The sequence below is a fragment of the Theropithecus gelada genome, chromosome 4, assembly GCF_003255815.1.
Source record: "Theropithecus gelada isolate Dixy chromosome 4, Tgel_1.0, whole genome shotgun sequence".
Classification (NCBI taxonomy): domain Eukaryota; kingdom Metazoa; phylum Chordata; class Mammalia; order Primates; family Cercopithecidae; genus Theropithecus; species Theropithecus gelada.
The window spans coordinates 143,568,209-143,582,809 of NC_037671.1; the positions used below are offsets into that span (position 1 = coordinate 143,568,209).

Below are 14,601 nucleotides of genomic sequence, written 5' to 3' on the forward strand. Positions count from 1 at the left end.
AATGACCCAGTTCCCAGGGATGTATATGAATGATGAAAGCCTGGGAAATGCCGCCTTGAGAGTACCACACAAGTGTAGCCTTTTACTCAAATTTTATGGATTTCCATTAAAAGTAATAGAAGAGAGAAGAGAAAGGGGAAAAAAAGGAGAAAGGAGAAGTAGAACATATAAAATTACTAATTAGGGCCACTGATGGATTCTCACCAGGCATGCGTGCCCTGCTTTCTTTGACTCTGACAATATACAGGTCAATGTCTGTGATTCATGAACAACACAGGACTAAATTACAAATGCCTAAAAAGCTGTATACAAAGTTTCCAAGTTATAGTCTGGTTAAGAAAAAAAAGAGGATAAAAAAATAAAATCAGTGAATTTTAGAACCAAAAATAGTATACTATCATTTCATAACCAAACAATAGTATATTATGCACACATATATCCTAGGACTTTAATTTTATAAAGATGAAAAAACTCTATTATATCATCATTTTCTAAACTCTTAAATAAAGGAAATACACCAGTTGAAGCACTTTAACGCTGAACCTTTCTTTTCCCATAAATTATGCACAGACTCTGATTTGTGACAAGACTACTTCTATACCTCACAAAGCTTACAAAAATAATCTGAATGGTAAATTAATAATCAAGGGACAACAACAACCAAAGTTAATTGAGTATTATAGATGAAAGGACTCAAAACTTAAAGAAAATTAGTAATTCAGGTATGACGGAGTGCTTCTTTTCAATTGGGGATTACTGACCTATTTAAATCTAAGTACAGAAACTCAACATTTCTCTCAAGAAGAAATCATCTTCTGTGAAATAAACCTAAACAATCAATAATAATCTCAGAACCATCTTTTTGCATATTAAAAGATCGGCCATGACCTCAAGTTGTAAAGAATGTTTTCATTTAGCTTAAACTTTCTTTACTTACAGAGTAAATCATTCAGATAAAAAAAATCAAACAGCCCATTCTCTCATTTGTTTCTAAAAGAAACCAGAATCAGGACATTTTTTATTAGATATAAAGTTTTTACTACTATATCACTGAAAAATAAAATTTTTACAGAACTCTCTGAAAATCTAAGACTTTAACTTTCAGCACCAGAGAACAGGATTTCTAATAATCGTTATTCCATAAGCAATATAGAACTCATCACCATTTCTACAATACTTACAGACTTGGGGTATTTCCCATCCTTTACATGTGTTGCCCCACCCTTCCCTCTCCAGGAAGGGAGTTCAACAGGATTTGGGGCAGGAGCAGAAGCAAGAAGGTGTATCTGCCCCCAAGCTTCCTCAGCGGCAGGCTGCACCATGTCCTTTCAGCCCCTACTACCACCGCCTTCCAGGAATCTACAGGACTCTTCTGATTTCAAAGTTTTAAAGCCAGGGTGCAGCTGAGAACAAACTTCAACAGAATTCCCCAGTCCTTGGGAACAGTTCATATATTGTTTCCCACAGCTCCATAAGTTGGAACCAACTCTCCCTGCTCATTACCTGTCTAAACCCAAACCATTCAGCAGATCCAAGCAGGCTGCATTTAAGGATATGGAACAGAAACAACCAATTGTCTAAAACTATGCTTTACAACATTGTAGCCATTAGTCTGCATATGGCTACTTACATTTAAATTAATTAAAATTAAATGAAATTTAAAAATTCAGTTCCTCAGTTATGCTAACCACAATTCAAGTGTTCAATAGCTATTTTTAGCTAGAAGCTACTAACCTGGACAAAGCAGATACAAAACAGTTTCCTTATCACAGACAATCTATTGAATAGTGCTGGTCAAATATCAATTTGATATGTGTTTGTTTTTAACTAAAGGAGTAAACACCTAAAGCTAGGGGGTAATTACCTGCTGGCAGTAGGTTTCTGGTGAAAAAAGAAACATGGCTGGTTAGCATGGACCCAAGTAGAAGCATTAAAATGAAAGGAGGGTCTAGCAAAGCAGGTAGTTTACTTAAAAGTAAATACTAATTTTTTGATTATTAAAAATGATCATAAAATCAAAAACTAAGTTTTTTGCTGTCTACTGAAGATTCATAATGTGCAAAACCATATGCAACAGAATAAAGGAAAAACAAGGACACAACCTTTACTCTTTTAACATTCCTAAGGAGACAGGACACACAGATAGACTGATGTTATTCTTTCTGTGACCATGCTTTTCAGAGCATGAAGTGGGGGACGCCAAGATTTCAGTCTCTGTCTGAGGAATATCACTGAGGCCAGGAAAAAGGATAGCCAAGGAACTGAGTCTATTGTAAACCATTTCTGCAAAAGCATGAGGTTATGAGCTGTTATACAAGGCAGATACCAGAGCTCATACTTGGCCCAAAAGGATTTAAAAATCACCTCTAATAACAGCAAACACCAAAATCAGAGTGACCATCATCAGTCAACTGCCTCATCCTAATTAAAGAACATATAGCACTGCAATTACCATCTGTAACACAGCACTAAAATTTTCTTTTTGAAGTATCCTTTCTATTAGAGTCAAAATAACAGCTAATCTGAGGTTAAACACAGCGCTCCTAAATTTAGTATCCACATATGAATTTTCTTATATAATATAACTTACGACACTTGTAAAGCTGCATTTATTTCCTTGAGTAGCTCGTTAGTCTTATTAAAATCTGCCCGCATGATATTTTTCTCTCTGAGGTGGTCTGCTGTCATGACATCCAACTCTTTTTCAAGCCTCTTGTTTAAATCTTGTTCATGCAACCTGTTTGATTTATTTTTAGTTAAGAAAATGTTATTCTGAAGTCAAGCTTTCAAAACTTTCTATTATTCTACCAGATTTGAAATGGTTTTTGGTATAATATATAGAAAATTAATGTAAACAGCCTAAATTAAGCTACTTACTTTCTGCTATAAGCTTCTGGCTTTGTTAAAGTTGTCTCCTTTAATGCTTTTTCAAATAACATTTTTAAAAGATTTCAGTTAATTATATACAATTTCCAAAGTGAATGAATACATGTACATCATTCAAGATACAAACATTTCATCTGTGTTCTAGATTATAATATAGTCATCAAATAAAGTAAAAAGTAGTCTTCAATATTTTACTAGAGAGGTAGTCTAGTCACAAAAATAGGCATAGATTACTAAATATCAGCACAACAGTTTTTCAGATGACACTGCATATTCCTTCCGTTGTACTTAATGGCATACCTTATCTGTTGGTTAGATTCACTTCGTATTCTGAGAATTTCTTTCCCCTTAAATTCCAGTTCTTTGGTTAGGGCACTTATATTCTCATGAAGGTGCTGAACCTCCTTATCCAATTCAGAGATGTGATGCTCTCTGTGTCTTAATTCCTCTTGTAGATCTGTAATTCTACACATGTGCTCCTTACTCTGTAAAAAAAAAAAAAAAAGTAATTTTTAGAAGTTTTCTACATATATGATTTCTGTGTTTATCTGCGGGAAAGAAAATGACACACTGGAATGTCAAATGTAATCATTCTGACACTGCTTCTTCAAAAGCAAACTGCTGAAGTGAGAAAACCTCAAGGCCTCTTCTCTTTCCACACATATACGTGTGTATGTGGATATAGCTTCAATAATGTCAGGTTACAAGGAACCCAAAAGGTCAAACCCAAAGGTCTCTCTCATTTTACAGATGAGGAAACCAATGCTCAAAGATGATTTATAACCAGTGGCTGAGTTGAGATTAGAACACAGGGCTCTTACATTCTCAGTAAGTTTTACATGATTTTGAAGAATAATTGTGGCACCACTGCCTAGAATCTAGAGAGAAAGTGCATCTGAGGAGGCCCTCCCAAAAGAACACTCATCACATGGCTTACAAAGCAGACTTAGTTTAGTGCTGCTCTAGCAGTTATCTGACAGTTAAGCTCTCTTCTGTGATCGTGCCACCCCAGTCTCGGTGACAAAGTGAGACTCTGTCTCAAATAAATAAAAAAATTAAATAAAGCTCTTCAATATAAATAGAATGTGATAACCAGTGATCATCACATGGCTTACAAAGCAGACTTAGTTTAGTGCTGCTCTAGCAGTTATCTGACAGTTAAGCTCTCTTCTGTGATCGTGCCACCCCAGTCTCGGTGACAAAGTGAGACTCTGTCTCAAATAAATAAAAAAATTAAATAAAGCTCTTCAATATAAATAGAATGTGATAACCAGTGAAAATAAGAGTTACTACAAAATAATTTTCAGAAAATTATGAACATTCAATCTATTCAAACAGTACAGAATACTCTTACTTACCTGTCTTCTGCTGATGTCTATGCTTCTCTCTAATTCCATTTTAGCAGCTGCCAATTCTTGATGATGATTATGCCGTAACAAATCAATTGCAGCTGCATGTTGATGGTTGAGTTCTGAGCGCAAGGAAGCTGGAATTGCAAGGCAAAAATACGTTTGGTACCTTTAAAAAAATATTATCAATACTTTAGATAAAAATTATAGAAGTAAAAAAAATTATTTAAAAATCAGAACACTTGTGTACGTCCATTAAATTAATAGATTATTACAAACTCACAAATTTAAATATTATAGACTACAATATACTATCATGAATTTAAAGTTAATCTAGCTTTGATGAGGATATAAAAAATTTCAAATGTTTAAGTGGATCAAGGCATTTTTATACATGCTTTCAGTATGCAGGTAAAGTGCTAATAGAGATGAAGTATTTTTAATTCATCTCTTTCACTATTGAATAATAAAATTTGGTCAGGCACAGGGGCTCATGCCTATAATCCCAGCACTTTGAGGGGCCGAGGTGGGTGGATCACCTGAGGTCAGGAGTTCGCGACCAGCCTGACCAACATGGTGAAACCCCATCTCTACTACAAATACAAAAAATTAGCCGGGCGTGGTGGTGGGTGCCTGTAATCTCAACTACTCAGGAGAATGAGACAGAAGAATTGCGTGAACCTGGGAGGCGGAGGTTGCAGTGAGACGAGATCACGCCATTGCACTCCAGCCTGGGTGACAGAGTGAGATTCCATCTCAAAAAAAAAAAAATTAAAATAAATAAATAAATAAATAAATAAATAAAATTTTAGAGTTTAATGGTACCATAACAAATATTTAGGAGGCAACTTCTCACCCAAATAAGAATTCTTCAAAAATATCCCTAAAGGAGCCTGGCTGGTCAGTGTTGTTAGTGATTTGAAGGTCATCACCTTCATTTGAGTTTGGGATTATTTCATACAGTCCATAAACATTTATTGAACGCCAGGCACTATTCTAAGGGGGAATGAAATATGACAGTATCTCTATAACTGCATAGGGTTGAGGGGAAGACATTATGCCAGAAAACTAAGTAGGGTATCAGAGATGACTATTAGGTATGACAAAGCACAGTACTGGAAGAACTCAAATGTTCTAGGAAAGGGAAACTGGGGAAGGGAATTGTCACAGTAACTGTCTGAAGACCAAGTAAGAGTTCTCCAAATAGAGAAGGAAAAAGTATTCAGGAAGAAGGGATATCATGGGATATCATATATAAAACAGAAAGAACCTGGTCTGTCTGGCAAACTATAAGAGGGTATGGCAGGAGGCCACAGTGCACATGGTCATACTGTAAAGAAAATGGAACCTAGTGGGAGAAAGTTTTAGTACAAAATGTGTTTTATTTTAACCTAAGGCTCATAGTTCTCAAACTTGGATATGTTTGGTGGTATGCGTGAAGGAACCTGATCATCTTCTGAAACATGAATTTTACTTGAAGATTTTTGGAAAATCCATTAATTATATATTATATAAACAGATTTCAGTGAGTAAAATACACATTTATAAATTTTAAAGTGAAAACATGAGACTTCAAAGACAAGCTGTGCTTGTAGCTAGCCAATTCAGGCTCCTCTTGAGACCGCCATGTAAAGCATAAGTTGTTTCCCCTGGTGTTAAGGCCTTTTTCAGTGGGAAACCTTGACATGCACCAAGGTAGGACATGAGGAATCACTGAAGGATTTGAAGTGGGTTGTCACATGGTGAGATTTGAGCATTACAAAGTTTACCCTGACTGGAGTTTAGAGAATATACTGTGTGAAAGGAGATCTGCAAGGTTATGGCAATAATCCAGGTGAGAAATGATACAACTAAAACCAAAGTATGGCAGAGGACTAAAGAAGAGGAAACAAATAGAAGAAATGTTTAAGAGAGGGAGTAACAGATAGGATGTGGCAGTGAAAGAAAAAAAGTCAGCCGGGTGTGGTAGCTTACGTAATCCTAGCACTTTGAGAGGCCGTGGCGGGTGGATCACCTGAGGTCAGGAGTTTGATACCAGCCTGATCAACTTGGTGAAACCCCGTCTCTACTAAAAATACAAAAATTTTCCAGGTGTGGTGGCGGGCTCCTGTAACCCCAGCTACCTGGGAGACTGAGGCAGGAGAACTGCTTGAACCTGGGAGGCAGAGGTTGCAGTGAGCTGAGATGGCATCACTATATTCCTGCAGAGTGAGACTCGGTCTCAAAAAAAAAAAAAAAAGAAAAGAAAAAAAGTCGATTGTGACTCCCATTTTCCTGGTTTTGGCAAGTGGGTAAACAGTGATACCATTAATTAGAATAGGAGGTACAGGAATATAAACACATTTTAGACTATGGGAGACAGTGGGTTCATATTTTTAAATGTTGAGTATAAGTTAGAATACCTGTCTAACAATGCGTAAGAAATAGAAACCTAAGGTACAAGAAGAGAGGTGTGGTCTAGAAATGAATATGTGGAATCACCAGTACATAGATGGTGGTCACAACCACGGATGTGAATGCAATAAACCAAGAAAAGGCTGAAGATTAAAAAAGAGACCAGAAGACTGGGGGCTTACTGTGGTTTAATATGGTTTCTCCCCTCTGAAACACATGTTGAAATTTGATTGTCATTGTGGCACTGTTGGGAGGTGGGGCCTTTAGGAGGTTATTAGGTCATTAGGAGGGATTAATGGCTTTCTTGCAGGAATGGTTAGCAAGCATAAGAGCTCCACCCCATTTTTTTCTAGTGCTTAGGCCCTCTCCCCACTTCCACTTTTCCACCAAGCTACGAAGCAGCACAAGGCCCTCACCAGATGTGGCCAGCTACTTGATCTTAGACTTCTTGGCCTCCCGAATCATAAGCCAAGTAAACCTCTTTCCTTTATAAATTAGCCAGTCTGTGGTATTCTGCTATAGCAACAGAAAAGAAACCAAGATAAAGCTGAATCCTGGGAAATACTAATATTTGATGGATGCGTGTGGAAACAGGACAGTGTATGAGATGAAGGAGTAGAGGTCAGAAAAGTAGGAATATAGTAAGTATAGTATATTATTATGAAAATCAAGGAAAAAATACTCAAGAAGGTTGTGGTCAAAGGGCTCAAATGTTGAAGATAGGGCAAATAAGATGAAAGCTAGTAAGTGGGAATACTTTGGATTTGGAAGTTCAAAGCTCAGTGGTGATCTCAGGGAGAGTAGTTTCAATGAAATAATGGACAAAATGTAGAATTGAAGGATCCCAACAAGGACCAGTATCTACAATATATAAACAACTCTTAAAATGCAACAGTAAAATGTAAACAATCCAATCAGAAAAGAGATATACAGATGGCAAATGAGCACATGAAAAATGCTCAATAACATGAGCCATTAGGGAAATGCAAATTAAAACCAGTTTTAATGATGAGTTATCACTACATTCCTATCAGAAAGGATAAAATATAATGACAACATCAAATGTTGGCGAGGATGTGAGCAAAATTTACATGATGATAGTAGGGACGTAAAATGGTATAGTCACGCTAGAAAACCTTTTGCAGTTTGTTACAAAATTACACATGCAGCTGCCATATGACCCAGCAACCGCTGGGAGTTTTGCTCTTGTTGCCCAGGCTGGAGTGCAATGGTGCGATCTTGGCTCACTGCAACCTCGGCCTCCCAGGTTCAAGTGATTCTCCTGCCTCAGCCTCCCAAGTAGCTTGGATTACAGCTACCATGCCCGGCTAATTCTGTATTTTTAGTAGAGATGGAGTTTCACCAAGTTGGTCAGGCTGATCTCAAAATCCTGACCTCAGGATTTCCACTTGCCTCAGCCTCCCAAAGTACTGGGATTACAGATGTGAGCGACCGCACCTGGCTAACAAAGATGTACTTAAATCATGTTTAGTGCAGTATGTTTCAACGGACTAAACAACAATAGTTCCAACACTAGGACTGTTTTTGCCTGACCTCACAAAGCTGTGGAACATGTGTATTCCCTTTTGGCCACATTTCTATAAACGCTACCTCCACATTTGACTGCAATTCCTGTGCAAAGACAGGGCAGTAGTTCATTTTTTAATTCTCCTGGCTCAGCAATCTCTAGCACATGAACAGGTTTTTCACAAATCTTTGACAAATGTCTACATTTAACCTGATTTTCATGCTAGCAGTCATAGCGGATTTTAAAGGAGGAAGAGGAGAGCTTTAACCACTTCGTCTGGGACTCCAAGCAACATTATAGATGAGAAACAGGGTCAGATGGCTTTCCCTTTGAGGCCCAAAATATTGATAACACTTCAGTCTTCTTTGCTCCAAATTCCTACTTGGAAAGAGTGTGCCACTGAAGTATGACAACATGTTAAAAATATTAGGAGAATTTGGAATAAAGCCAAACAGAAGAAAAATGAGATGGTAAGAATAAAAAGTTATTGAATGACATTAAAAAACAAAACCCAAAACAAATCTTTAAATACATACCCAGTTTTTCTTCAAAACTCAACTTATCTCCTTATAAAAAGTAATGATGTGAACACCTCATAGGTAGAAATCTCAAAGAAATATATATCTCAACAGAAAAGTCAGACCTAATCCTCACTTTTCCCATTAAAACAAAATCTTGAAGTGGAAAAAACCATATGACCATGCAGTCTCAGGACATGTGGCTCCATGCCCTTTCTATTGGGCAGTGATTGATTTCTGGAACACCTCAATGTGCTGAGTCCACTTAGTCCAAAAAGGACAGATTAGAGTACCAGCGGTGTTGCTTGCATAGCTGGAGTACAGAGACAGCTGAGGGGAATTCACTTTACTGTTTGTGTCCTGTCTATTCATCTGGTAACTTCAAATAAAATATGCAATACACTTAGATATTCGTTTTGATGTTTCAAAATTTTAAAATAAAACTTGGTGATTCTATGTTGAATTTAAAAAATGTTAAAAATGTACATATGAATATGACAAGATTGTAATCTTTTCAAAATACCAAGCATAGCCTTTCCTTCATCTTCTAATTCAAACCGAAGAGTCTGAAGTTCCTGTTCCATTTCTATTCGGAAGCCCTCCATTGACTCTCTGTGTGCATCTTTCAATGATTGAAGCTCTGCAGAATGCTTCTGTTGTAAATGATTTTCAAGAGCCTAGAACAAGACAAATTCAAATTATTATGCTAGAATATAGGAAGGAAAACGCAAACAAAATAGAAAACAGTTACTAAAACTCAGTTATTTAAGAAATACAAAATGTTTAGGTTCATTTTCAAGAAAACTAGACATAAGATAATCAACATTAGAAAAAATAATTAGGGTCATTTCAGTAGAATAAATAAATCATCATGAAACCAGTTTGATTCAATGTATTTTGTCTATATATTGAATGGGCTGGGCACAGTGGCTCACCCTTGTAATCCCAGCAATTTGGGAGGACAAGGTGAGAGGACTGCTTGAGCCCCAGAATTCAAGACCAGCGTGGGCAACATAGTGAGACCTGTTTCTACAAAAAAAAATTAAAAATCAGTCAGGCATGGAGGTGTGCGCCTATAGTCCCAGCTATTCAGGAGGCTGAGGTGGGAAAATCACCAGTCTAGGAAGTTGAGACTGCAGTGAGCTATGATCGTGCTGCTGCACCTCAGCCTGGGTGAAACAGTGAGACCCTGTCTCAAAAAATAGAAAATCATTTTTTTTTTAATGTAACTAATTATTATTAGGCTGTTGGATTACATTTGAACGTATGCCACATAAAACTTACTCTCTGCTCCTTTTCCTTTTCCTCTTCCATAGTTTGAAATGCAAGGACATGTGCTTCTTTTAATGATTTGTGTCTTTGCTGATGTTGCTCCTCTAATTCTTCAAGCTCTTGCGTAAGCCGCTGTCGTTCTTGCGTAAACTGGGCTTGCAGTTGTTGCAAAGAAGTCTGAGACTGGGAAAGCTGTATCTCCAGATTCTGTTTCAGCAAGGAAATCTATGTCCCAGAATGGTACACAATGAAGAATAAATACAAGGCATAGTTCACAAACTATCCATCAAAGGGGGAAAAGCACTTCAAAGATATTAATGATAGTAAAATAACTGCCTTAATATTTCCATTTAAAACGTTCTAAAATGTATCACAAAAATTTTTAAAAAATGGTGATTTACTATCACCATTTAAAATTTTACTTTCTGTAATTATTCTGAAAATAGTTTAGTTATATTGTTTATAGACTGTCTAAAGAACACTGCAGCCCACATGTAGATATAAATACCCATGTTATGTTGCAATAAAAATTCATAATATGAAATAAAAACATAAGACAATTAACATTTTTGTTAGGTTATAGTCACTTCAAGGAAGAGTATGAATAGTTAAACCACTTATTTGTAAAGCAGTAAAGTGAAATAGGACTGTGAGCTCTGAGTTAAAATTCTAGCTCTGTCACTTGTTAGTATGAACACCTCACCAGGTTATGTTACTACATATAGCTCACTTTGAACAGACTCTGGCATGTACTAAGCATTCAACAAATATTAGCTAAGATTATTTGAGAATTAAAAACCTATTCTTTAAAAGATGTATCAGTTTATAATTTAGAATCATTATGTAAATTTTTATTTTTTATTTAACTCAAAGTTCCTGAAAACCTTTAAGTTTTCAAAATGTCTCAAACGTCCCACAATCTTTTATTCAACCATTATAACAATGTCAGGTACTTTTCTTTGACTATGGAAAACTGATTTGTCACTCCTTTAGAAAACAGACATCAGCCTCAATATGTCCGTATCACTTCTAGATGTCTTAACATACTTATAATTATTTTGGCAAGAATAAAAACATAAAACATAGGTATATGTATATATCATATATGTTCATATATGCATTTGATAAAACCATTTAACTGACCTATTTCTATTCTCATACACAGGATATTGTAACTTGAGACTATATAACTGTGTTCTAAAAGAAGTCTAAATCTAAGAGGAACTTAGGAGAACCAGATACAAAGTTGTAAAACGTGTTCCATAAGCAACTTAAAACACTCTATGCTTTTATACACTGGTAAAACAGTTTCTGTGGCCCAAAAAGCCAATGAAAAGAGGAAACTTTAAAGTGAGTTTTTGTAAATGGGAAAAGGCTCTCTTTTAATTGATGGAAGGCAGACATAAGTTGCCTCACACGTCTCACAAAGAAAGGTACCTGGGAAAGAAAGAGAAAGGGTGGGGAATCACCAGACATGCAAAAGAAGAACGGAGGAAAGAGTCATTAATTGGAAAAAGGAAAGGTCCGAAGCAAGCCACCATATCCCTTTAAAAAGCAGCAGGAAGAGTCACAGACTGTAGTGAGCTTAGGGTGATGATTAGCCTTCCAGAAGGGTTCTGGACAAAGTTATCAATCAGAGTTAGTTATAAAGGTTAGCATACGGCTTTATGGAAATAGTCAAGCACTGGTGAGAAATCATATTAAAAAATCTAGGTTTAATCTGTTTTAATGTATTTCCAAATAAGTGACTCTACCTGTTGAAACTTTATGAATTCTGCTTATTAATTTCTACAAAAAACTAAGGTTTCAGAGGTTATTTTAAAGTTTTGGAGCCAAGGTGGAACTGCAATCCTCTGATTCCAGATATCACAACTCCTTATACCTCTAAATGGCAGCAGCACCCACGATTTACAGACTGAAATAAATCCTGCAAATGTGAAAATGTGATATGTGCATAAGAATGTCACAGCCACAGCTAACGCCATACTTATGGAATATGATAAATTATACCATGTGACTTCTCACTATTTTATGCAATGAAAATCAGGACAAAATAAATATTGAAGACAGCCTAGAAAGAAAAAATAAACCATAAAAGGGTAACAAGAACAAAAACAGACATTGTGAACACTGATTTGTAACTGGTAGAGCCATTCTCTTCCCAGCAAGTTGGTTCTTGAAATAGAGAAGGCACCAACACACTCTCTTTGGAAGTTCAACCCTAGTCCCAGCCTAAGCAGGGGGACCCATGGGACTGCCCTTCTTGGGGATTAAAATCTACCCAGCATTCTGCTCACCAAGCTGTCTGCCCTGGTACAGATCTGTGTCCATCCAAAAAGAATAGACACGTTCTTCTGCTTTGCACAAAAGTGACATATAGGCTAGCAGTGGCCCTGGATCCTATCCTCAAATTTAGTGTGTACTTCAATTAGTAGGAAACCAATCAGCTCGCATTGGTATTTCTTATTTTTTGCAATACCTACTTCAAAAGTTTGCTGAATCGATAGACCTCTTGTGTTAATTTGACTCACATTTGACTATTAACAGGTGACACTTATGAAGAAATACAATATTTAAAGTGAATGATTGGAAGTACCACAGTATATAAGTTACATATTTAAAATCTACAGAGTTTTAAGTTTCTCCAGCTAAAATAAAATACACACAAGTATTTTACATTGTAATATACTTTACCTTGAAAGAACTCCAAAATAGTACTTTCCATCTTAGGATATGTGATTAATCTTTGTATCTACACTCAAGAAAATAATATAAACTATGTGCAGAAAGACATTATCATGCAGTTTAGTGCTCAAATACACTCAGATATTTTGTATTCTTAACTTGGAAAGCACATCAAAATAATATTAAGGTCATCTAAAATCTCTGAATTCATGCTCAAGACAGTAATGTGAATTATATGGAGAAAGCCTTAATCATGCAATGCAGCATCAAAATTTATTTTGTTCCTTTTAAAAATAAATTAGTAGAATTGCAATAAATAGCCTTTATTCAGCATGAAAAGTATATGGCACTTTAAAGGCAATGAGCAAAGCAATGTAAAGTGAACTAATTTTTATAGCTATAAACAGCTGAGTTTAATATAATCAATATAAATACATACTAATGTAAAACTTTAACTGAAAAGAAAAGAAAAAAAACCTCTGCATTAAAAGATTTAGGCAATTTTGATAAGTATTTTTATAACAGAATTATAGACTATCTAGAAAGGCATGTGTTGAATAAAGAATGAGAACAAGTAGTTGCTTCAAACTATATATTATATTCAAATTATGTAGTGCATGGTATTAGTTTCTATACATTTGTTAAAATTCAAAAAATTCTATTTCTTATTTTGTTTAAATAAACCAAAACAAATTTTATTTTGGAAAATAATTTAATCTTTAGTTTTTAAATTCTTAGCACAGCAATTTAGATACGAAATATATAATATATTCTACTGGTTGATAAGTGCCAGATATTTTAGAGACAATTTTAAAGGTCAAACTGCACTGATAGTAATTGCCACCTTCTGTCTCTACCATTTAAAAAATGATTGCCTTTTTGAAAATAAAGTTTTACAGTCTTTTTGAAAATGGAATATTAAAGTTTTATAATAATTTCAAAAAGAAAAAATTAAAAATATATGGGCCTGGCACAGTTGTTGCTCATGCCTATAATCCCTGCATTTTAGGAGGCCAAGACAGGTGGATCACCTGAGGTCAGGAGTTTGAGATCGGCCTGGCCAACATGATGAAACCCTGTCTCCACTAAAAGTACAAAAAATTAGCCGGGAGTGGTGGCGGGCGCCTGTAATCCCAGCTACTTGGGAGGCTGAGGCAGGAGAATCACTTAAACCGGTAGGCGGAGGTTGCAGTGAGCCGAAATCGTACCACTACACTCCAACCTGGGTGACAAGAACAAAATTCCATTTAATGTGTGTGTGTGTGTGTGTGTGTGTGTGTGTGTGTATATATATATATATATATATATATATATATATATATATATGGCTCACTGCAGCCTCAACCACCTGGACTCAAGTGATTCTCCCACCTCAGCCTCCTAAGTAGCTGGGACTGCAGACATGCACCAACTAATTTTAAATTATTTGTAGAGATGAGGTATCACTCTGTTGCCCAGGCTAGTCTTGAACTCCTGGACTCAAGCGATCCTCCTGCCTCAGCCTCTAAAAGTGCTGGGATTACAGGCATGAGTCACTGTGCCCGGCCTACTTTTTACAGACCAGTTTCACAAAGATTCTGTACCTCTATAATGGTGTTAGTGGAAGAACTGTCTCAAAACAAAAACTGAAACATCAAATCTGAGGTACGGGGTATGACAGAATGTCAATATGAGACATGCCATTAATTATGTACATATTACCTACAACCTTTGGTTTTTGATGCAAATCAGTGTTTTTTTTCTTCAAAAACCATTAGAGTCTTGTTACAAAAATGAAAGAATATAGAAAGTATACAGTTTATTCCTATTTATCAAAGTAAAAAGTGGTTCATTATGAAAATTTTAAAAATATAAGAACATATAAATAAAAGGGAAAGTCTCCTTCATTCCCTTTCCTCACCAAATCCCAATCCCTAAGGGTAACTGGTGTTAATATTTTGGTATGCATTACTGCAGACTGTAATGGCTT

At 36.0% G+C, this 14,601-nt stretch overlaps 1 protein-coding gene across 3 annotated transcripts in view; it reads right to left on the bottom strand.

Annotated features, from left to right (window-relative positions):
- Window positions 1-14,601, bottom strand: part of FAM184A (family with sequence similarity 184 member A) — a 207,036-nt gene that overhangs the window by 10,724 nt on the left and 181,711 nt on the right. For 2 of the 3 annotated variants that reach the window (XM_025382575.1, XM_025382574.1), the window contains exons 10-13: window positions 9,960-10,172; window positions 9,199-9,352; window positions 4,245-4,372; window positions 3,187-3,371 (exon numbers count right to left, since the gene is read on the bottom strand). In XM_025382575.1, the coding sequence (XP_025238360.1) occupies window positions 3,187-3,371; window positions 4,245-4,372; window positions 9,199-9,352; window positions 9,960-10,172 (680 nt within the window). Of the gene's footprint in view, window positions 1-2,590; window positions 2,738-3,186; window positions 3,372-4,244; window positions 4,373-9,198; window positions 9,353-9,959; window positions 10,173-14,601 lie in introns of all 3 variants that reach the window. The other variant, XM_025382573.1, reaches the window with a different exon arrangement.